The sequence below is a fragment of the Heliconius melpomene genome, chromosome 16 (genome assembly GCF_056956725.1).
Source record: "Heliconius melpomene rosina isolate 202511_hmr_F chromosome 16, ASM5695672v1, whole genome shotgun sequence".
NCBI classification, from domain to species: Eukaryota; Metazoa; Arthropoda; class Insecta; order Lepidoptera; family Nymphalidae; genus Heliconius; species Heliconius melpomene.
In genome coordinates, this window is record NC_140404.1 from 11,547,011 (window position 1) to 11,570,172 (window position 23,162).

Below are 23,162 nucleotides of genomic sequence, written 5' to 3' on the forward strand. Positions count from 1 at the left end.
CATGCAGTATTTACAATATAGTATGTATGTATGTATGTATGTGTAAAACGAAACTATGCGTAACTAATTCATTGAAGAGAAAATTTGGTATACATAGTGAGCTCTATTATTTTTTGTTTTAGATAGTTTTTTTCTAATATAACAGTCGATTATTATGTAGGTTATAAAATTTTATTGCTTTTTGTGGTTAATAAAGATTTTACTTTAAAATAGATTAACACATGATTGAGAGTTCGAATCCGGAACGAATTTAGTATGTATTATTGTCAATTTCTACCGTCTTATTATCTTATTCGGTTTTATTTTGCAGAACAAATCAAATTAATATAAATAAAGGATAATAATTAGGCTGTCGTGGGCGGCAGCGGCATAGCACTTATCTGTAAACGCAATGATAGTGAATTCGACTCTTGGGAGAGTGAATTGTTTTTAGTTCCTCGCTTTCGTAATAAGAAACGCTACGTTGAGTTAGGGTACTCAACGTAGCGTTTTCTTATTACTAAAGCGAATTACCAAATTTTTCAGGCAGATGAGTAACGACTCACGCAATGCCTTGAAAATTTGACGGAAGGTGTGGAACAGTCTTTCCTTTGCCTTCTGTTAAATGCGAGTAAGAGCGTGAAGCTATTATTTTATAAGAAAGATATTAATATGTTTTAACATTGCTTATGACAGCCGCATCCATAATAACTAAGACTCATCTTATAATAATAACCGACATTGAAGTATTGCGTGATAGAACGCGACCTTCATACAACAATAAGGCAAAAAATAACTAAAATAATGAATTTTCATTTGTATTGTTTTTCTTATTTACAATCATTTATTTTAATTGTTTTTTTCTTTTAGAACTAATTATGGTATTTGGCCTATAAACTGTAAATCGTTATATTTATTATATAATTAAGACAATCGCGCCGCAACGCCCTCTGTACCCTCTGTATCCTGCTATATGCGGGATACAGCGTGAAAGTAAAAAAATATTCTATATTTATATCTTTTTATGGGTTAAGGCTAATCTCATCTGAGCTAAGTTAAAACCTGTAAGCCATTTCACGATTGAGTGGAGGGTATTTCCGTTAATGGGTTGCGGGGAGCGCTATACACGTATACCCAACCTATATAAATAACCAGCTCGTTCAGTAAATGGCTTATCTATTAAATTTATGTTTAAATGTATGGTTTTGAGTTAAATTGTTAGTACTCTTAACTGTTCTCATAACGGTCGTGGGTTCGATTGCAACGCAATGTCTTAAATTATGATGGAAAGCAAAGACGAGTGAGTGAAAGAGTGTCTTTACACTGGGTTCTTTCTGCCTACTCTGTTGTAGAGAGAGTTAAAAAATAAAAAAGTAGTTACTGAATAACAGACAACAAACAATCAGAACTAATGGACTTTGAAAATAGAATTTAGGCATTTACGTTGCTTAAGGAGGAGAGCCTATATAGGCTGTGGTCTCACGCTAGCGTTCAGGTCGCCGGCTGCGCTTATCGAAATATTCCCAGTTTAGATAAACTCTCTAACGCTAATTGGATGCTGCGGATTGTGTAAATATTTGGGAAACGATTTTGACACAATATTAAAACTAATATCTGCTTTAGTTGTTTTATTTTTTATCGTTATATCCATATGGATTTGATGTTAGGTTTAGAGGGGATAGTAGAGAAACCTTAGTGATAAAAAATAATAAAAAGATAAATACATTCAACTTTTTACTAACCAATTACACAATCCAATACAATCCAACCCCGGACTTTGTCTGGCTAAGTTTTTATTTACATATTATACATTATTAACATTTACTTATCTTCCATTCCAGGCCCCCACCGCGAGATGGCGGTGGACGTTCCGGATAGTTTCATCGCGAGGAACAAAACACCCCCACGATACCCCCCTCCTCGACCTCCTCAGGTACGACTCAGAAGGGACGAGGAGCCCCTGTTATCGTCCGGGGGGTCCGGAACTTCCTTTGGAAGTAAACAAAGTACCGTTCTACAAAGCACTATCGACATTTCCGGTCCTAGTTCCGACGGCTCAGGCAGTTTCAAGAACAATAGCACTATAGAATTATTATCATTACCCCAAAGTTCAGATGGGTCGGTGAGCTTCGGCAGCAAGAAGAGCAAAGGTTCATCAGAAACAGCAAAATGCGATCTCAACTCTGAACGATCAGAGTCGGTCGCGTCGAACATCACCCACAACTTAAGCGACCACAAGATACAATTACTTATATCTAACGGAGAAGACTCCTTGCTAGATTGTAGGGAGGGTGTGACGTATTCAGCGAGAACTGATTCGGTTTTGATCAGAGAAGCTGTGTACGCATCCTACAAGCTGCCTCCAGGTTTCGACACTACCCCAGTACTGCTTGGACGGGAGGTAGCGGTAGATGTCCCGGATAGTTTCGTCCAAATTGTGAAAACGACGCCCAAATACCCCGGTATCGCGGACAAAAAGGTTGTTCAGGTAAACACAGCGCATGATTTCATGGGTGTCACGGTGTATGGGGATGGTGGTTTGATGGGATATTAGTGTAGTTTTTCATGGAAATACCTATTCTATTATCTTTTATATTGCCATTGCAATTAACTGTTTTTAATAATTGTAAATATTATATTGAAATTCCGTATGAAAAATGTAAAAACGTTTATTGGATTTTAGAAACTTTTAACTGAATAAGGATATGTTTAATTTTTTGATTTTCATCTATATAAGTACTTTTGAGGCCTGAGCACTAGCAAAAGCGTATGACTGTAAACACGATAGGTTGTGGGTTCGATTCTCACCGGAACAAATGAAATATTCTTAGTCTTAACATTAGGTTTCCTACCTACACTGTATATGCGGGATGCAGCATGAAGCTGAGGCGAAACATATATGTAGAAACTGTAGCCCCTGCGGCCAAGCTACCGGGATAAAGCGTGGACTCATAAAAGGCTGTTAAATTTTAACCATGGACAAGTAAGATATACTTGTGTAATTGCTTATTTGCATTACAATACGGAATTTCAAAAAGTTTATTTATTTACTTTCAAGTCTTTTAACAAAAGTAGGTAGTATAAATGAGGGTTTGGGATAAGTAACTAGCTCATATTATTACGTTGCTTTAACACATTTTTACACATTCAATTATTGTATGTTATTCATTTTACTTTTTTTTTAAATATAATTTTCATAGTTTTGACGGGTTTTGAAGTAATATTAGTTAGATAGTATGTTTAATTAAATAAAACCTTGTAATTATTTTAGTTACTTATGAAGCCGAAGCATTATTAGTGATAAATAAGTTTTATATTATCTTAATAAAATGTGAAAATGCTTAATAATAATAAATAGCCTTATGGTAATATGTGAGCTTACTATATCCAAAAAAATAGTTTATTTACAATTTATTATGTTTTGCAGCGTAGGCACCTTGCTATGCGGGAAATCCGTGAAGTTACAAAAAAATTTGAGGTAAAAGACTGAGTGCCCCAATTTTCCTCTATTGCGTCAGATTTGTCACTACACCACAAAGGTGCCTAAAAATTTTTTCATATAGTTATTCAGTATCTACGATACAAAACGGATATAGCTTAAAAAGAAACCGGCTTTAGTTGCACTTGTGAAAAATTTTAACAAAAAACAGGAAACTTTCATATTTAAATAATTTATTCGTATGTATAAGTAATTCATACTTTTTTAATTTTAATTAACTACACACATATAAATAAATTAAGACAGCCAGTACTATCATATTTTGTGTCACTTTCATTTTTTTTTATTAATAATTGTTTTTTTTTTCATTCACGCTTTTTGCACTATTGTCCGCGGTAACGAGGTGTTATACATAAAAAAGATGTATTGACAAATATATAGAAATTTAATATGAAAAAAAATAAGGCTGGATTTGAACCCACGGCCCATAAATATCAATTTTCTGTTAACTAATGTTTAATAAGTTAGTTATATTAAGGTTATCATAAAATACCAATTTGAGAAGAAAATTAAATATGAATTATTAACTAGCTTATAGTTTTTATGCAATTTTGACGATTTTCATTTTAAACTGATACTTTTATTTAGTGTTAGGTTCTTTAATTAAGACATAAGATACTACTAAAATATTAAATATGATAGGTAATAAACATTGTTTATTTTAAAGGAAATTTAATATTTTCTTCTATATGTTATGTAATAAAATATGTATTTATGTTTATGTAATATAATATCGTCGCTATAGAGTGTTAATCTACTAACAGCACACAAGGCAACCTCGAGTATGACGTACATATTATACGAAGGTTTTTAAAATTTCGAAAATTGTATATTTATAAAGGTCGATTTTGTATTTTTATTTGTAATTTCGAATGGCATAAATTGAGGCCAATTGTGACGTTACATTTATAAACCTATGACTGTTTGTGGGTTCGATTCCCAGTAGAGGAAATGAAATGTTTATTTTTTCGTTCCGGTATCCAGGCCACGTTGAGTTCAGCACGCAATGCCCGCGAATAAAACTGATTTTCTTCGGCTCCGGTCTACCCTGCTACATGCGGGAAGCTAAAAAAAAGAACGATATATGTATTAATATACGAATGGATTTAGCAGGTTTACACTCTAAGCCGACGATTTAAGTTATAATAATATTATTATAAGTTTATCTATATATGTATTACTTTAAATCTACGACTTATTCTGTCTATGATATTAATCATATATTTCTAACTAATGAGTTTCATTTCCTTTCAGGACTATCTTATAAGCTTTTTTTCAGATTTCAAAGGACATTTTGAATTTCATTATTTACTATAGTAATATGATTTACGTATATTTGTATTGTTCTATATTTATTGTTTAAGTATTTATTTATCTATTTTCTTAGATTTCTGAGTTCAGTCGTGGCGATTACCACCACCAGCTTGTTGGGTCGTGAGCTGATAGAAATATTCAATATATTCATTTTCTCGCTACAGCAATACAGCGTGAAGTTAAAAAATAAAATTATTATATAATTTGTAATTAGAAAATTCATATGTATTGGAATATAACAACTGATATTACTTATGCATGATAATAATGACATGATTAGGACTGGGGATTATAGATTTATGGGTTTTGCATGTTTATTAGTAAGATGTATTTAGAGGGTCTAAAATACCTAATACTTGAATGACCTAATATTATTGTTTTATGGTATAATTGAAATATATGTAATATAGAAATATTTTAAATGTATTTATATGAAATATCTTTATTTTGAGTCCGTCGTAGCGCAGCGTCATATCGTCTGAACGTAATGCGACGTTTGTGTTTTCGGTTCCCATTCCAGGGAGTGATTATATTTAAATTATTTTAATTTTTTCTCTCTGGCAGACAAAACATACAGGCAGGGCATACTGGCATTCAACACGCATTGTTTCGAAAATTAGACAGAAAGTAGAGAGAGGCCCATCCTGCTATATGCAGGAAAAATCATGAATTTCCCTTTTTTATAGTATATAATGAAACTGTAAACTATTGTACTGCAGTACAGTTGTGTAGATTACAACATCTTATTGTTTATGGGTTTAAGTATTAAAGAAAGTGTATATAAAATTTAACATTTACCTATACTTATTGTATCTTATAATATGATTATTATCTTATTAATTTTAAATATTGTAGTAATTTATTAATATTCTAATAATGATCTTTAGAACCGGGTATTTGAATTATCTATTTTTTTATTTTCTTTTATTATACTATGAGAAATATATTTAGCTGGAATAGCGTTTTCTAGTCTCTCAACATGTGCAGGTTCAATTCCTGTGGTATAAATGGTTGTTATGATGGAGAACGAAGTGTCTTAACATAATGCTCCCTCTGCCTACCTATTTGATGTTATTAAATACGGAGCAAATACGAAAATATTAATCAAATGTGAATCTTCAATTAGTTTTGCATTTTTTTAGCAAAGAAAGCAAAAAGCCAGTGTTAATACATTTCGTTCTCCGCTTTCCGTCTTAATTCTTGACATTGAGTTTTAACTGACGAAACTCAACTCCTTACTTTAATTTATCAGAGCGGGCAAACGAAAATATGAAAATAAACTTGAGCTTTGAGAGATCGAAGGCTTCCTTCCACAAACATTGTAATTACAGTAACATTCTGTCTTTATTAACTTAATATATTTTACCTATATTTTCCCATTCTTCGTTACACAGCAGGTAAATGGCACAGCCAAAGGTGCGCCAGCAGTCCCCCCACGGGAGGCCCCCCGCGACGCCCCTCCGAGACCCCCTACGCACGATATTAGCAGAGACCAGATAGATTCCATTAAGAAATATCAGGTAAGTCTAGATTTTGTATTTTTTAACAGGGTTGATTTTATTAATACCGCGTAATTTTCGACCTGTTTCGACAAATAAGATTACATAATAATATACATATTTCTGTAAATAAAGAGTGTAAAAATCGTACCAAAACGTATACCAAAACAACACAAAATGTCAAATATCATTTATTTATAAAGGAATGGCGTAAATTATTCTGATTGTGGTTCAAATGACCATGGCGGCTTGCTTTCGCTAAATAATTGTTAATTCTACATTTAATATTAAAATTAATTCGTGTCTTGTAAACTATCAATTGGGTACTAGTAATTAAATTCATAATATTACTGATTTTCACAAGTTGTTATCCTTAAGATGTAAGTATATGTCTTAAGAGATAACATAAATATGTCATAAAAATATTTTGGAAAAGAAAATAAATTATTTATTGCATTAAGAAACTTAGGTGTATTAACAAGCTAAATATTATACCAATACGTGCTTGGGTTCTTATATTTTTGTTACTAACTTTCATTATATTACGATTAGGTACATTCAGTAATTTTCAGTAATTTCCAAATATTTAGATAATTTGATTATTATTCACCTTCACTTTTATCTTATCTTATCCATATCTAATAATTCAATTGAAGATTTAGTATTGCATTTTATAATAGGTTAAAATTGTATTATCATCATAATTCATACTTTTACAGTTACTGTTAATATAGTAAAGAATACAATTCTCATGCAATTGCTTAATTAAGTTGTTTTTAATGTTTCTGTACCTCAAAAATAGAACACTTACAGGAACACTTTTTTCTGTATCTGTACGCCTGCCTGTCCGTCCGTCTAGACATTTTTATTATTTCTGTCTAATATAACATACTATAACAACTTCGAAGATTTTATTAAGATCTCAAATGAATTATTATTATCGTACACAAAGTAGTAAAAGAAACTGGCAATAGATGTCGCTAGTAGTATATATTAATGTCGTATTATTAAATGCCTTGATTTAGTTAGCATTTTTTTTACGGAACCATAATTATCGTCTGTTTTTAACATAGTTTATTAAGTCAACTTCTAACTCTATGTAATAAAAGAAAATACCTACTTACAATACTTGTATCATTATGAAAGTGGTAGTCACATTGTTAGGCGTGGTGACAATGCAACATGATGGTATCATGAAGCTGGTATGATGATGCTCACAGGACCTCAATAGTGAAACTCTTCAAAGTTCTTGGGCTTAAGCTTATTTAATTTAAAGTAACGAGTACATTCTATAGCATAAGTAGTTGTAGAACAAGGTAATTTTTTACCATTTTTTTATTTAAAAAAAGATCAATTTTATCAAGGCCGGAGGCCGTCGTTTGATATCTTTATGGATTTGTGGCGCTGTTGCATCTGAATGAACAGGCAATGGTTGTGAATTCAATTCCTGGAGATTTTCGTTTAATATAGGTATTTCGTTTACTTTATTTCTCTATTATTAATAGTGTTTGCTTGCGGCTTCCGTGCCCCATGCTGTCCCGTGGTCAGAAATGAAAATATTACATACATATGTACCTATTTCATTGCCTCCAGTGGGAATCGAACCCACGACCTGTCGCGTTTACGGTCACACTTTTGTGCCCCTGCGTCACGACTGGCCTTCTAGTAGTATAGATATTATATATATATAAAATATCAATTATGAATAATATAATTATAATATAGAGAATTGCTAAGTTATGTTACCAAACTGACAACCCGTCAAATACCAACCGCTTGTGTAGTTACTTCACTTAATCAAAGTGATCCTCGAGACCTGTGAGGGAAATGCCTTAAGGTCTTCACTTTAATTAATCCTGAATTATATCCACGTTTATATAATTTAATTAACATGTTCTTATAAGTTTAGTATAAATTTAGTATTAGAAACAAATAAATTATTTTCATTTCGTTGCTCTCGTAAAAAGCCAAAGCGCGACATTGACTTCTCTCAACATGCCATTTCTCTAAAATTGGGCAGAAATTTGGGAACGCTGTGTCTCAACTTGAAGGATACAGCATAAAGCTGAAAAAAAAATATTTACACTACACACTGTCTAAACTATCGAATCCGCGACTGCCAACAGTACAGTTACTAATATTAACCAATACGCCAGTCATCCTTTATATTATTCATACGTGTATTATACCCGTTATAGTATTGTTACACGCTGTATAGCATATCCGGTGCATTGTGTCGGGCGGTTGACATCACCGGCGATTTAGATCTATTATATTATTTTGGGTTAACTTTCAACCTATTGATGTATTTAGGTGACGAAATGTAATGTAGAAACTAGAAACTTATATTCTTCCCTTGTTACACTTAGAAACTTCCGTTCCCCGCTTTTTGCCAAATTTTCGAGACATTGCATGCCGCGATTTGCCTCGTTACCAGAGCGAGGAAATGAAAATATTTAATTTTTCGAGTGAGAATCGAACCCACAACCTGTCGCATTTTTAGTGCTTGTGCTTCTTTGGTCTGATATGTTAAATATATTTAAGTATATTTATCCCGCATATAAGGAACTGTGTAATCGCCTAATTTTCGAGACACTGTGAGTTCAGTGGTAGAACTCAACGCCACGATGTGTCTAAATAACAAAATATTCTATTAAAATACATCAAAAACAATTTGAAAGTAGCAAGTTTTGAAGCGCAACTTCTTGGATGCCGTCCAAAAGCCAAGCCAATTATTATATTGCATGTTCCAAAGATGTGGGAGTTCCTCGTATCAAATATAAGCAATTTTGAAAATTGTAGAGAGATTTTTTAAATCTGCTTAATTCAAAACATGAAGGTTATGGGTTTGATTTTGACTTTTCATTTTCTCGCCCTGGTAACAAGGTAAAGCGAGGTGTTGAGGTCTGGTAGCATTGCGTGATGAGTGGCGGAACTTGGCACCAAAGCGAAGAAATGCAAATATTAAATGTTTCATTTCCTCGAGCGATCGAACCCACGACCTGTTGCGTTCACAGTCGTACGCTTGTGCCCCTGCGCTATATATATATATATATATATTTTTATAATTAATGATTTGGAGTAGAAATAAATCTTTTTGCACGTCTAACAATCTCTCCTAAGGCTACATTGAAAATGACTGGAAAAAGTAAAAAAACTAAGCTTTGACTTATAAAGCAGCCGCAATTATATTAATTGGACGGCAAAACTATATTTCTTAGTAGGTAACTATATATTAATTAAAAAGAAGGCTAAAAATATATTTAACCATAACTATTAGGCACTCCTCGCGCAGAGGAACAGGCGTGCGACTGTAAACACGTGTAGGTTCGATTCCCATTCGGTGGAATAAAATGTTTAGTATGTTAATTGGCCAGAGTGGGGCCTAGTAACGAAAAGTAAAGCACGGGTTTGAGTACCAACACTCACCGCGCTATGTTTCGAGAATTCGGCGGAAGGTGGGGAACGAAGTATTTTAACAAGTTCCCAAAGCCTACACTGCTGTGTGCAGGATAAAATAAAATAATATTTTTTCAAAAAAATGACGGAAGTTGAGGAACTGAAGTGACTTAAAGGGAACGGAGTGTTTTAACACTGGGTTCCCATGTTCCCCCTTCCTACTAAAGAGCACAGCGTGAAGCTAAAAACAAATGTAATATAAGAGCTCGTATCTCCTCGACTCTACCTGATACAAGCGATGTTATTGGAATTTCATTAGCACGTCTGTTAACAATAAATACAGAGAAATAACTTCGATTGACTTATTGTTTCTAGTATTGTATAATATATTGGTTATATAGTAGTTAAATTATAGTTATTGGGCCCGTAGTGGCAAAATATCTGACTACAAAACGCGTTGGTTGTGGGTTCAATTTCCACTCTGTGAAATATTGTTATCATTTCCTTGCTCTGGTAAGACAGATCGCGGCGTTAGGTCTCGTCACTCAACAGGATAACGAACAATAGACGGTTAAAGAAATAAAAAATAGCTTCACGCTGTATATAGCACGGTGGGTAGAGGGAACCTGGGAATCTCGTATCAAGTCACTCTGTTCCTATTAAAACACTTCTGATCCCCCCATAAAAAATATACTTTAAATTATAACGGAATATTAATCTCGAAAGGGTCTTTCAAATATTGACGCAACTCCGCCCGTTTTATTAGGAACAACGGATCTTAATGGAACATAAACAGTCAAAAAGCTTTAAATCTTTAATTTTAAGTATTTTTAGAAAATATAAAAACGTAGTTACGGTAAACATGACACAAAAATATATCACTAATTTAGTTTCTCTATTTTCTTTAATTTTTCAAGATTTTATGGATATTGTATTTTCAGTTGAAACTTTATTTTACCATAGTTACCACGCTCGGTGGTTGTGTTTGTTCCACGTGTGGGAATTGAACCCATTACCGTCTCGTTTACAGCCAACGCTGTGCCGCGGCACTACGACAGTCTCAGTATATATAATTTACAGTTTAAAGCACATATATATGAATAACGCACAGGCTATTTAAGTAATTATTTTTATAATTTGGCTCTAATCTATATATATATGAAAGGACTTGTCCTCACTGACTGAGGTAAGACGCACGCACAGCCGTAGCCGCTGATGGTAGAAATGTTAAATTTGGACAAAAATTTACTTTCATAATCTGGACATCCACTAAGAAGGGATTTTGAATAAATTTAACCCTAAAGGGGTGAAATAGGGGTTCAAAGTTTGTATGGAAAAAAATTTAAATCGCCACCGATTTTTATAAAAATTGATATTTTGACTCTTAAAAATATTTAATTGAACATGTGTTTCATGGTTTTCTAGAATTGCAAATAAGGGGTTGAAAGTTTGTATGGAAAAATTCTTAAATCGCCATCTATTTTTGTAAAATTTTATATTTAGACTTAAAAATATTTAATTGAACACGTGTTTCATGGTTTTCTAGAATTCACCCCCTGAGGATGCAAATAAGGGGTTGAAAGTTTGTATGGAAAAATCTTCAAATCGCCACCGATTTTAATAAAATTTTAAATTTAGACTTTTAAAAATATTTCATTGAACACATGTTTCTTGGTTTATTAGAATTCACCCCTAAATAAGCTAGCGAAGCTGCGCGCGTCCGCTAGTATAACGATAAATTTAAGCGGGCAAAGACGCGCTAGGTCGCTAGTTTATATATATAATAAATTGTCATATTATATATCATCATAATAAGTTAAGGACAGGCCAAAACCACAAGTATGCAAATAGGCGAGCTAGATAGCGCGGCCCCTTTCATGTAGACTACGGAATGCCTTAAAGTAAGTTAGCTTAGCTATGATAAACATCTCATTTTAGTTCAACCTTCTTTTGAATCTTCATTCTTGAGTTACAAAATTAAATTGAATGAAAACATGTTTTTTTTATGTTATTTTAAAAATTATATTAGTTTCGTCCTTTTTAACGATTGACGATTGGTGATTTAAAAAAAGTCTTTAATGGAAGATGAAACTTTTGAGCTGATAATATAAATATATTATGTAGATTAGCATAGATAAAAACTCGCACGATTTTTTTTAATATTTTCATAAAGTCCGTACTTCAATTGAATTTCATGTCTATAAATATATCTCATCACTTTATAATTTAATTATTTCACATATAAAATAACAAACAAAAAGGAAAAATTTAAATAAAATGAAAAATAAACTGTTTGAAAGCTCTAGAGCCAACTAGAAAAAAAACCTTTTATAAATATCAGAGACTCTATTCAAGTAGTAGAGTTTATTTTATCATATTATTTAAATAAATTCTTGTACTGTAATACTATACTGTACTTTTTAATATTTTTAAAAGGTTTCCTCGTTACATGTTTGTATAATGTAACATTTACATATATATGTATGATGAGAGAGTGAACGCGACCGTTGCAGGTTCGATTCTTACAAGAAATAATGAAATATTTAATTTTTATTGCTCTGGGCAAAGAGCGGCCGCCAATCAACAGGCAATGGCACCAGAACTTGGCAGAAAATGGAGAACGAAGTGTCTTAACACTAGGTTCCCGCTGTCTACACTGCTGTGTGCGAAATAGAACGTGAACCTTAGTTGTATATACGAGTATACCTATTGAATCTTTTCTTGTTTGAAACCAGCAAAATGAAAAAGAACGTTATTTTCCTTCTAATATAATAATATACTCTTTTAACGTACATAGGTTTGTTTTAACTTCGTAAAATACAACCTAGTTTTACTATCCCGGTCTAAAAATAGCTTCCTAGCTAAAGCAGTGCGAAAGCTGTGGAGCAGCGCATTTTAGCAAGATTTTATTATTATAGTCAATAAAAACTTTATAGTAGGGTCGGCTCCAAGCATTTTGATGTGGATGTGAACAATAGAATAGATCAAATACTAGTTACGGCCTTTTTTATACGTTCTAAAGGTTTATTACTAAAATTCTGCAGTAAAAGTAACATACTGTATGTTTAAGGATTTATACGAAGCCGTCATGGCGCATGCAATGGCATAGCGTTTGCCTGTAAACGCGGTTGTTGGTTCAATTCCCCCTTGGGGGAATGAATTACTTTTATTACCTTGTTTTGATAAAAAATAAAGTACGGAGTTGAAAACCCGCCAATAAACACACAAAGTTTCGATAATTGGGTAGCACATGGTACGCAAAAGGAACCTATACTTAACACTAGGTTCTTTCTGCCCACCTTGCTATATGCAAAATGCAACGTGAAGCTAAAATATTTTTTCAGAAAACGTAACTTATAATTACAATAGTTTGAAATATTTTCATAAAAACCAATAGTGAGCATTCCAATTGTGAAATAAGTTCTATATTTTAAGAGCAAATACTAACTCGGCTAATAAAGCAGTTCTGTGAAGTTAATTAACAAATAAAAATATTCGGCAGACATTGTTATAATGTATGTTTTGTTTGATTTTTAACACGCTTTTATTAATACGAGGCTTACCTAAATTCACTGGGATCCCTCTACCTACCCTGGTAATGCAGGATACAGCGTCAAGCTGAAAATAAATAAACAATTAACTAAATAAATATGTAATAAAATCTAAGAATCTGAATTACACGCACTTCTAATTGTTGTATCATCATGAAACTTGACATTTATATGTAGACTAGCGGACGCGCGCAGCTTCGCTTGCGTACTTAGGGGTGAATTCTATTAAACCATGAAACATGTGTTCAATGAAATATTTTTAAGAGTCTAAATTTCTAATTTTATAAAAATCGGTGGCGATTTAAAGATTATTCCATACAAACTTTCAACCCCTTATTTGCACCCTTAGGGGGTGAATTCTAAAAAACCATGAAACACATGTTCAATTAAATATTTTTAAGAGTCTAAATTTCTAATTTCATAAATATCGGTGGCGATTTAAGAATTTGTCCATACAAACTTTCAACCCCTTATTTTGCACCCTTAAGGGAAGAATTCTAGAAAACCATGAAACATGTGTTCAATTAAATACTTTTAAGAGTCTGAATTTCAAATTTTATAAAAATTGGTGCCGATTTAAAAAAAATCTATACAAACTTTCAACCCCTTATTTGCACCCTTAGGGGGTGAATTCTAGAAAACGGTGAAACACGTATTCAATTAAATACTTTTCAAAATCTAAATTTCAAATTTTATAAGAATCGGTGCCGATTTACATTTTTTTCCATACAAACTTTCAACCCCTATTTGACCCCTTTAGAGTTAAAATTTTTCAAAATCTCTTCTTAGTGGATGTCCAAATTACGAAAGTAAATATCTGTCCAAATTTCACGTTTCTACCTTCAGCGGTTACGGCTGTGCGTGCGTCTTACCTCAGTCAGTGAGGACAAGTCCTTTTATATATATAGATTAGATGACAATGTACCATTATGGTTCGTCAAGCTGGTCTAATGATGGAACTGGAAGATCAGCTCATGATTCAAATCTGACATCTCTATGTTTTTTAGCTTCACGCTGTTTTAGTATTCTGCACATAGCAGGGTAGGCAGAGGGAACCTGGGAACCTAGAGCCACTACATCTATAAGTATTAATTAACGCTAGTAAGTGTACTCGGAGTGCCGTTCCCATTGAAACACTTTTTGCCGAATTCAGGATGCATGAGGTGTTGAGTGGCGGAACTCAACGCCGCAACCATTATATACGTTAGTGCTATATTTTTCTACTGCTTCACAAAGACTTCTAGAATTCGTATAAACAACATTTATTTTATATTTATAAAAATCATAATTACATGATGAATAAATATAAAAGCAATTAATGTTAAATATTCCATTTTTCTCGTTCAAAGCCGAATGATCATGTTTCTGAGGAAAAAAATCACATTATTATACTAAAGTTTCCTAAATCTTGGAAAATTTTTAGTTTTATTATGCTTTTATATATTCCGTTAAGCATTTTTACTAGTCGTGGTGCAGGGGCACAATGTTTGATTGTAAACACGGCAGGTTGTGAGTTCGATTCGCAGTCGAGGAAATGAAATATTTAAAATGTTAATTTTAATTGTTCTGATGTCGAGGCAAAGCACAGCGGTTAGTGCTGCCACTCAATACACGAAACCCCAATAGAATTTGGCGGAAAATGGGCATAGGATCATCAATATCATTAATGAGTCATACTTAAGTTGCTAAAGAGGTACAATGATGAAATAATATTTATTACATTAAATTTTATAAATATATTCAATGAGTTTAGAGACCGTTGCAGCACAGCGACACAGCGTCTGCCTATAAAACGCGACAGTTGCGGATTCTCTTCTACCCAATGGACAACAACATCCTTCTATTTTAGTATTTCAATTATCATAAACATCCACTTATTATTTACGTCGCCAACGTAACATTGTATACACGAACGACGCGCTAATTAACGAGCAAATAATATTTATTATTGTAATAGAGTCGTGTCGCAACGTGCTTTACGCTTTATGCCGGTTAGTTAACGGCGTTTCATAATATCTAGCTACTTTATTTAGTTAAAGGGTTGGGCATAGTATACGCAACACCGTGGGTGTAGATGCAAAACCTGTATTGTACCGTACTCGTTCATAAACTCTTCCTTTATATATTTGCTCGCTTAATATAGTAACTAGAGATATTATAGTGCAATAGAGACTGGTATCAACAGAGTGACTAGTTTAAGAGAGAGACTACTACAAGAAGAGATGTGTAGAGAGGCGAAATACGAATTCCAAACCTTCACATTTACAATCAAAAGTTGTTTCACTGCACAATGACTTTTAATCATTTTAGCGAAATTTTAATCATTTGATGAGTCCGAATCGCACTTTGACGGAGTTTACTTCATACTCTACTTTTAGTAGAGCAATTAATACCTTAGTAGATACTAAGCTTAAGAACAACTTTACTAATAATATTTTACTAATTTTATTTCCTATTACAAACTAAAATGAATAATTCTACAATTTACTTTACTTAGCTCACCAATTTTTATAATTTGGATTAAAATATATTAAGAAGAAGAATAAATCCTGTATGCAGTATTTGAATCTCTAACTTTCATTATAAAACAAGTGAATGTCAGTTACATTCTCAGGGCGTTACGACGTTTTTAATTGCATACAGCTTGACTGTAATTAATACTCGACATTTTATTAAAAACTACAGATAATGCAATGTGTATATAATAAAGATAATTTATCTGTGGTCTAAGTTAAAAAAATAAATAAATATTATAGATAAATATAAAACACAGCTAGAATAGAATAGATATTATGCAAGTTCATAAAAAACAAAGGTTTGTATGTTTGTTATTCAAATATCAAAACTTATAGTAATTGTCACCTTTCAATTTGTAATACTTATACAGTCGAGTGCACAATCTCTTCAATGAAATTGACGTTAAAGACTTCACATCCGCCACCGTGTCTCAAATGAAACCTGTTTTGTTTTTGTACTAAAGACTTCTCAGTTTTATTGAGTACATATGCCTTTATTATTTAGGAATATTTGAAAAAGGTAGGGTAGGGTTCGATTCTAACTCGGCAAGCTGCTTATGTATATTTTTTACGTTTCCTTAGCACTAATAGAAATAAAACAAAGTATATGTTCACAGAATTCTGATTTACTGCCTCTAAATGACTTCAAAATTTAACACTTAAAATAATAATATATGTATGCTATAAAATAATGCTGTTTTGAAATTTTAAAACCAACTGTAGATTTTTTCTATAATTTAAGTAATGAATAAATTTTAATAATCTGCTTAAAAGTAATAAAAAATAAACACACAAACATTAAGTTTAACAAAATATATGAAATCGAGTCTACAATAAGTAGGTTTCGCGTAGGGCCGAACAGACCACACTCCGCTCGGCAGTACGCGTCGGGTCTTTGCGTTGGAATGACGCTCGTGAGTTTAAAAAAGTTAGTTGCATTTCGCTCCATTTCTGCTGTCAGTGTCAGTGACAAATGTTACTTGTACAACTTAAATTATTGTTGAAAATGTTGAAAGGCTTTTTTGTGTTTGTTTTAATGTGATATCTTTTGGGATTGGTGTTTTACACACAAAATTAAATAGTAATAGGTAATTATTTAGAATTGATTAGTGCCTAATAAAGTTTAATAGTGTCGAAATTGTAAAAGTAATTAGACTTACCGTGTTTGGTATAATTTTTAAATGTTTTAATCGTTAAAGCTTAATTAATTTATAGATTATTTTATGTAACTGAATTGCGTAAAGTCAATTTTTTAAGAATATTTTACATAGTTCGTAACTATTACTTACCATTGTATAGAGAAACTGGGCATTTTAATATAATTTAAATGGACACAAAATAGTAATTGATATGACTATATTAATTGTCTGTTTCTACTAAAATAGGAGATATTTAAATGAATGTGTTGCCTCGCAAGCTGCAAATATTATTCAATATATTAATCATCAATTGTTTCGTATGTACATAACATATGTAGGCTCTATGCATATAGTACTGATATACTCGTAAATATGTATGTATTTCTATTGTGTCTATGTTTATTTATGAATATTACCCTCGTTTCTATTCAAGGTGGATTCGTAAAGCTAACCATATAGAGTTGTCATGTTAAAAAAAATAGGGGAGATCCTGGACCAAAACAAGTATTCAGCTTTTATTTCTTACCATTTTCTAATATTTATAGTATTTGCTTATGAGGTTTATTTTCTTACTTTTATATACTGTTTTATGTATCTTACAGTATAACATAAAGAAATTGAGGCTAATTTAAATAGGAATACGGAGAATAAAATAAAAATTGTGGTGGTAGCCCTGTTTCGTATTTGGCAAACGTATGGTTAAACGTGTTTCTTTTACAAATATTCATCGGTATGTGGTGTTTTTGCAATATTTTTGTATGATGCGTAATAGCTCTTGTCTTGGACTATTAATTATACATATGTTATCAGTATGAAATAAAATATTTTTTTATGAAAATAAAAATAATATAATTTACTTTATTTTTTATAGAAATTTTTTACTAATATTACGGACCAAAATTTTTACCGAAGACAGATGTCAATGTATACTTTAGCTGTTAACCAACCATAAAGGTTGGCATTTGAATTCGCTATTCAAGGTAAAGCAGGTAGAGAAATTCATTTACTTTTATTTACCTTTAAAGTTACCCAATGATAATGTTATACATGCTAAAGATTCACAACATTATTGGTCTACTATTGGTTTCTTCACTATCTTCTCTTAGGTTCACACTGTACCCCACACATAGCAGAAGGAATCTGGAAACCAAGATTTAAGATACTCCGTTCCCAACTTTCCGCCTGAATTCCGGAGGAATTGTGTGAAATCCTTCAAATCATCGTTCCCAGAAAGAAAGAGAAAAAAAAATCATATTTAATGTTCTTGAGTGGGAATCGAACCCACAATCTGTCGCGTTACAGTCGTACGCTTGTGCCCCTAAATAATTTTAAATCTTTAGACACTTTTTGCTATAAAACTTTCCAAAGCTAATTTAAAAAGATCCCAGCTTTATGCTCCAACTTTTCACACTTATCACAATCATAGTCATACACAATTTGGTGCCGCCGAGAACTCACGCTTTGTCGAGAATTTGATGAAATATCGATTAGGTTAGATTTGTTTTTTATAGTTGAGACTTTCGAAGTACAGTGATAAGGTTTAATTATAAATGCAAGATTTGCGGGTTTGAATCGAGTTGGAGGTAATGTATGATGATCACTTCTTCAAACTTATATTAGTTTGAAGAAGTTATATATAGAGAGATAAAGCACAGCGTGTGACGTCCCATGTTATTAGAAAGTATTAAATATTACATTTCCTCGACTGGGAATCGAACCCACCACGTTTCCCGTTTACAGTCACCCTTGCTCCGTACGCCTGGCCTCATCCTAGTTTCGTTCTCGTAAATGTTAATAAACCTTAATTAAAGCTCATTATCGTAGGTAGCTGTATAAGCATATAATAATTATGTTTGAACTAACACACCTACCAAAGTTTATCCAACGCGCTACCTGATGCTGTGCAAACTTAGTTCCGAAATCCGGATTCTTGACTGCGATTTGGTAACTACGCGAGTCGAACTTAACTATATTAACTAATTGAGGTGATTTGAAATTTCTGCCGTTGTTTGTATAGAAATAAATGTTTATCGAGAATTAATTATTGGAGGTCGTCGTGGTGGGGAGTGTTGGGGTCACGCGACGGTTGTAGATTCGATCTCCACTCGAGGGAATAATTATTGTTTATTAATATTTTAATTTCTTCGCTCTGTCATTTTTTTTTAAGTCCACGTCCGTTCTCCGTGTTTTACTAGTTTGCTTTTAATCTGATCTGAAAAAACTGATATTTATTTTTTCGTTTTTACTCAATCACGCATATATTGCAAGGTAGGCAAATTTGAAAGACATTGGAAAAATGAATATGTTTTGTGTAGAATGGGAAAATAATCTTTACTCTTATAATAAAGTAGCAATAAACAGCTCCCCTCCCTGCTAATGACGTTAAACATTCATTGAATTTCGAACTACCTTACTGCCTTCGTTACAGCCATCGAGTCCTTTACTAAGACCGAAAGTCCAGCCAGTTGAAGATAGTGTTTGTATAAATAGGTCACTTGCAAATCTAGGACTTAAAGTTGGGTGGAAGCTTAGTCAGGATCCTTTGTATGTAAACTTTATTATAATACTTGGTACTCAGTGAACCATGATAGCCGTACAGTTCGAATTTATATATTTATATATACGTACATGTTGCTCTGCTCTTATTTTTAAATCATTACTTAGATTAATAGTTAAATTTTATTTATATTAAATAGTTATTTTTAAATCATTACTTAGTTAAATAGTTTTAAGAATAATTCCTACTGTTTCAAAATTTTTAAGTAGAATAGTAAGAAGTAGTAAGAATTGAACCCACAACTGTCTCTGATCTCACACGGAATGTTATTACGAGATGTTACATTACTCATACATATATGAGTATATGTATGTATCTATTTCCATACCACGCGTATTAACCAAAGTGACAGATACAATTTTGGAACACCGAAGAAGAGTAATGTATTATTTGAAGGGTAAATACCCTCTTCAACGTCCACCCTCATCGAATATTGCTGATCGTAAAACAACGTACAAATAACGGGATATTTTACGCGAGAACTGATAAAGATATGGGGAAAATCTAGTATACACTAGTATAAGCAAAATAAGGGGGAAGTCACCGAAATAGGCATGGTGACAGGCCCTATAAAGGATAGGCAGAAGAAACCTAATGATAAGACCCTCTGTCATGCACTTTATTGTTTTACAATTTCTCAGAAACTAAAATCCATATCGAAATGTGGATCTGGATATCAGCACATTACTAGAGACGTACATAATGAATATACCTAAGTTATAATTGAGACATATATGCAGATTTTTTAATTACTTTTAGAGATATTGGGTAGCGGAACCGAACGCCGCACTTCGTAATACTTATCACTTTGCTATATCTCACTTACTTAGTGATAACTTATACCTTAGCAAGGTTAGAGCATGCCAGATGTTTAACAGATGTTTCTTTATCTGTATATACTTATATAGCATAGAATGCAATAACCTCTTTACTATTGCAAAAACAATGCCATACGTAATACACAGTAATAATAATTCGAGATATCTACAATAGTGACCATATTACAGTAAGATGTTTTAGAATATAAACTCCATATAATCTGTCTAAATTCGGCATCGAGTGCCACTATTCAGGGGACAATATTTTGAATTTTGGATGGAAAGCGGAAAACGCCCTATAAATAAACGCGAGAAGGTGCAAAGAAACAGAATCTGACTATCGCCTTATTAAAGTATAATAACTTCTATCAGTGATCCAATTAAAATTATTTTAAAAAAATCTATAGGTTATTTTAAATTTAAGAAAGAAAAATTGTGCTTATAGAAAACATACCTTACCAACGAAAGAAAATTATACAAAAAAAGTATTCAATTGAACTAGCTCTAACATACGCACAAAAAAAGCTAGAACTTAGACACCTGCTACAACCTGTTCACATTAAATATCGCCAACGTCAATAACATGATAGTAAAATAAAAAGCAGTTGAGTATGTCGCATCTTACGTTTTTATATTACTTTGTTGCTATATGTTTTAATAAAAATATATAATATATAGAAAATATAACTCTATGTATTTTGACTCCAAGAAATATAATACTTCTGATAAGTGTAATTACGTGATATTTGTGCAGACAAAAATAATTAGAGGAAATGTATTTTTTTTCTTTAAAATAACATATTTTAAAATAAAAAGTATCTTATGTCCTTTCTAATACCCCTAAGAAAACGTGTACAAAGTTTAATGATAATTAGTTGAGTAGTTTTGACGAGAAAGCGTAACAAACAAACTTACATTCATATTTGTCAATATTAGTACCTATCATTATTCTTGGTATTCATTGTATTGACCTAAAAAAAGATTTTTTAGGTCAATACAATGTTAGATTATAATATTATATACATCTTTCTACGTTACCTGTAATATGCAAAAAAATAACGTAGAGCTAAAAGAATATTAAATACATTTTCTAGAAACTTACTTAGATATTTTCTGGAAACATACGCAGTTTTCATTTCCCATAATATTTTGTGGCTTCGCCAAGCAATTCTCCTTGGACGTCAGTCCTGACATTATCGATGTGGGTTAAGTGATTCAATTTAAAACGCAATCGTATAAAATGCAGTACAATCTATTTATGTTTTGCTTATAAAAGTGTATTAAAGATATTTTTAAGTGACATCAGAGATTTTGTATCATAAAAGAAATACATAATATGTACATTTAAAATAATTAAAGGCCGCGTCTTTTAACACTAGGTTTTCTCTATGAGCCCTGCTACTCGCGAAACATGGTGTTTATCTAAAAAAAAAACAAAAATCACCGGCCTATTTGCTCGATCAGTTGATATTAAATATTTCCCGGAGATGGATTTGAACCTGCAACCATTGGAATAATTCAAACTACGACATTTTAAAAATCGGTACGCGTTAGCATCTTATTACCTTACGTAAGAGCTAACATCAACTACATGTCACTGAAACATTCTCGAGAGCCATACAAATGTTCTTCGCCCGTCTCGCGACATTTTTAACTTGAAAATCCTGAAAAATGCACCCCCGTTAGAAAGTTAAACAAGAAGCTAGGGGTAGTCGCGTTAGGAACACAGTTTACATTTCCTGGAGATTGTCTCGTTCTGTAGAGTTTCGTTCGTTTGACTTTTCTTGTTTTTTTTAGCTTTACGCTATATCCCGCACATATCAGGGTAAGTAGAGGGAACCTGGGAACCTAGTGTTAAGATACTTCATTCCCATTAAGACACTTCCACTCCCTACTTTCCGCCGAATAAAATAATTTCCGTAGAATTTTATTTTTCTCATTTATTTCTTATGTATTGAATAAGTATTTCTGTTTTATTTTTTTATTGAAGTAGACTGTCGTACATGAATGACACTACTCAGTGTGAGTGGTTGTAGAGACATATATTTGAGTATTATATTGGTTTCGGGTATTTCAGAAACTTACTGAAGAATTATATCTATACTAGCGGACGCGCGCAGCTTCGCTAGCTTATTTAAGGGTGAATTCTAATAAACCATGAAAAATGTGTTCAATTGAATATTTTAAGTCTAAATTTCAAATTTTATAAAAATCGGTGGCGATTTAAGATTTTTCCATACTAACTTTCAACCCCTTATTTGCACCCTTAGGGGAAGTATTCTAGAAAATCATGAAACATGTCTTCAATTGAATACTTTTAAGTCTGAATTTCAAATTTTATATAAATTGGTGCCGATTTAAAAAAAATAAACGACGAAACACGTGTTCAATTAAATACTTTTAAAAATCTAAATTTCAAATTTTATAAGAATCGGTGCCGATTTAACTTTTTTTCCATACAAACTTTCAACCCCTGGTTCACCCCTTTAGGGTTAAAATTTTTCAAAATCCCTTCTTAGTGGATGTCCAGTTTACGAAAGTAAACTTTTGTCCAATTTTAAAGTTTCTACCATCAGCAGTTACGGCTGTGCGTGCGTCTTACCTCAGTCAGTGAGGACAAGTCCTTTTATATATATAGATATTATATATAGGTAGGTACTTATATTATAAAGTTTAAGGAACCTAGTATAAAGACACTCCGTTCTTATTAAGACACTTCCGTTCTCCGCTTTCTGCCGAATGCCTGGGAAAATATTAAATAATAAATATCACAATTTCTCGTGTGGACACGCTTGTGTCCCTGCGCCACGGCATGCCTCAAAATGACCTCAAAAGAAATACTCTCATACAATTATCACCAAACCTACCACTTAACAGTTTGAATGCGAACA

The 23,162-nt window shown here is 32.4% G+C and overlaps 1 protein-coding gene across 3 annotated transcripts in view; it reads left to right on the top strand.

Moving 5' to 3' along the window:
- Positions 1-23,162, top strand: part of sdt (MAGUK p55 family member stardust) — a 133,437-nt gene that overhangs the window by 65,762 nt on the left and 44,513 nt on the right. For 2 of the 3 annotated variants that reach the window (XM_085199073.1, XM_085199074.1), the window contains 2 exons: positions 1,821-2,467; positions 6,187-6,312. In XM_085199073.1, coding sequence (XP_085055199.1) covers positions 1,821-2,467; positions 6,187-6,312 — 773 coding nt within the window. The remainder of the gene's footprint in view (positions 1-1,820; positions 2,468-6,186; positions 6,313-23,162) is intronic. The other variant, XM_085199075.1, reaches the window with a different exon arrangement.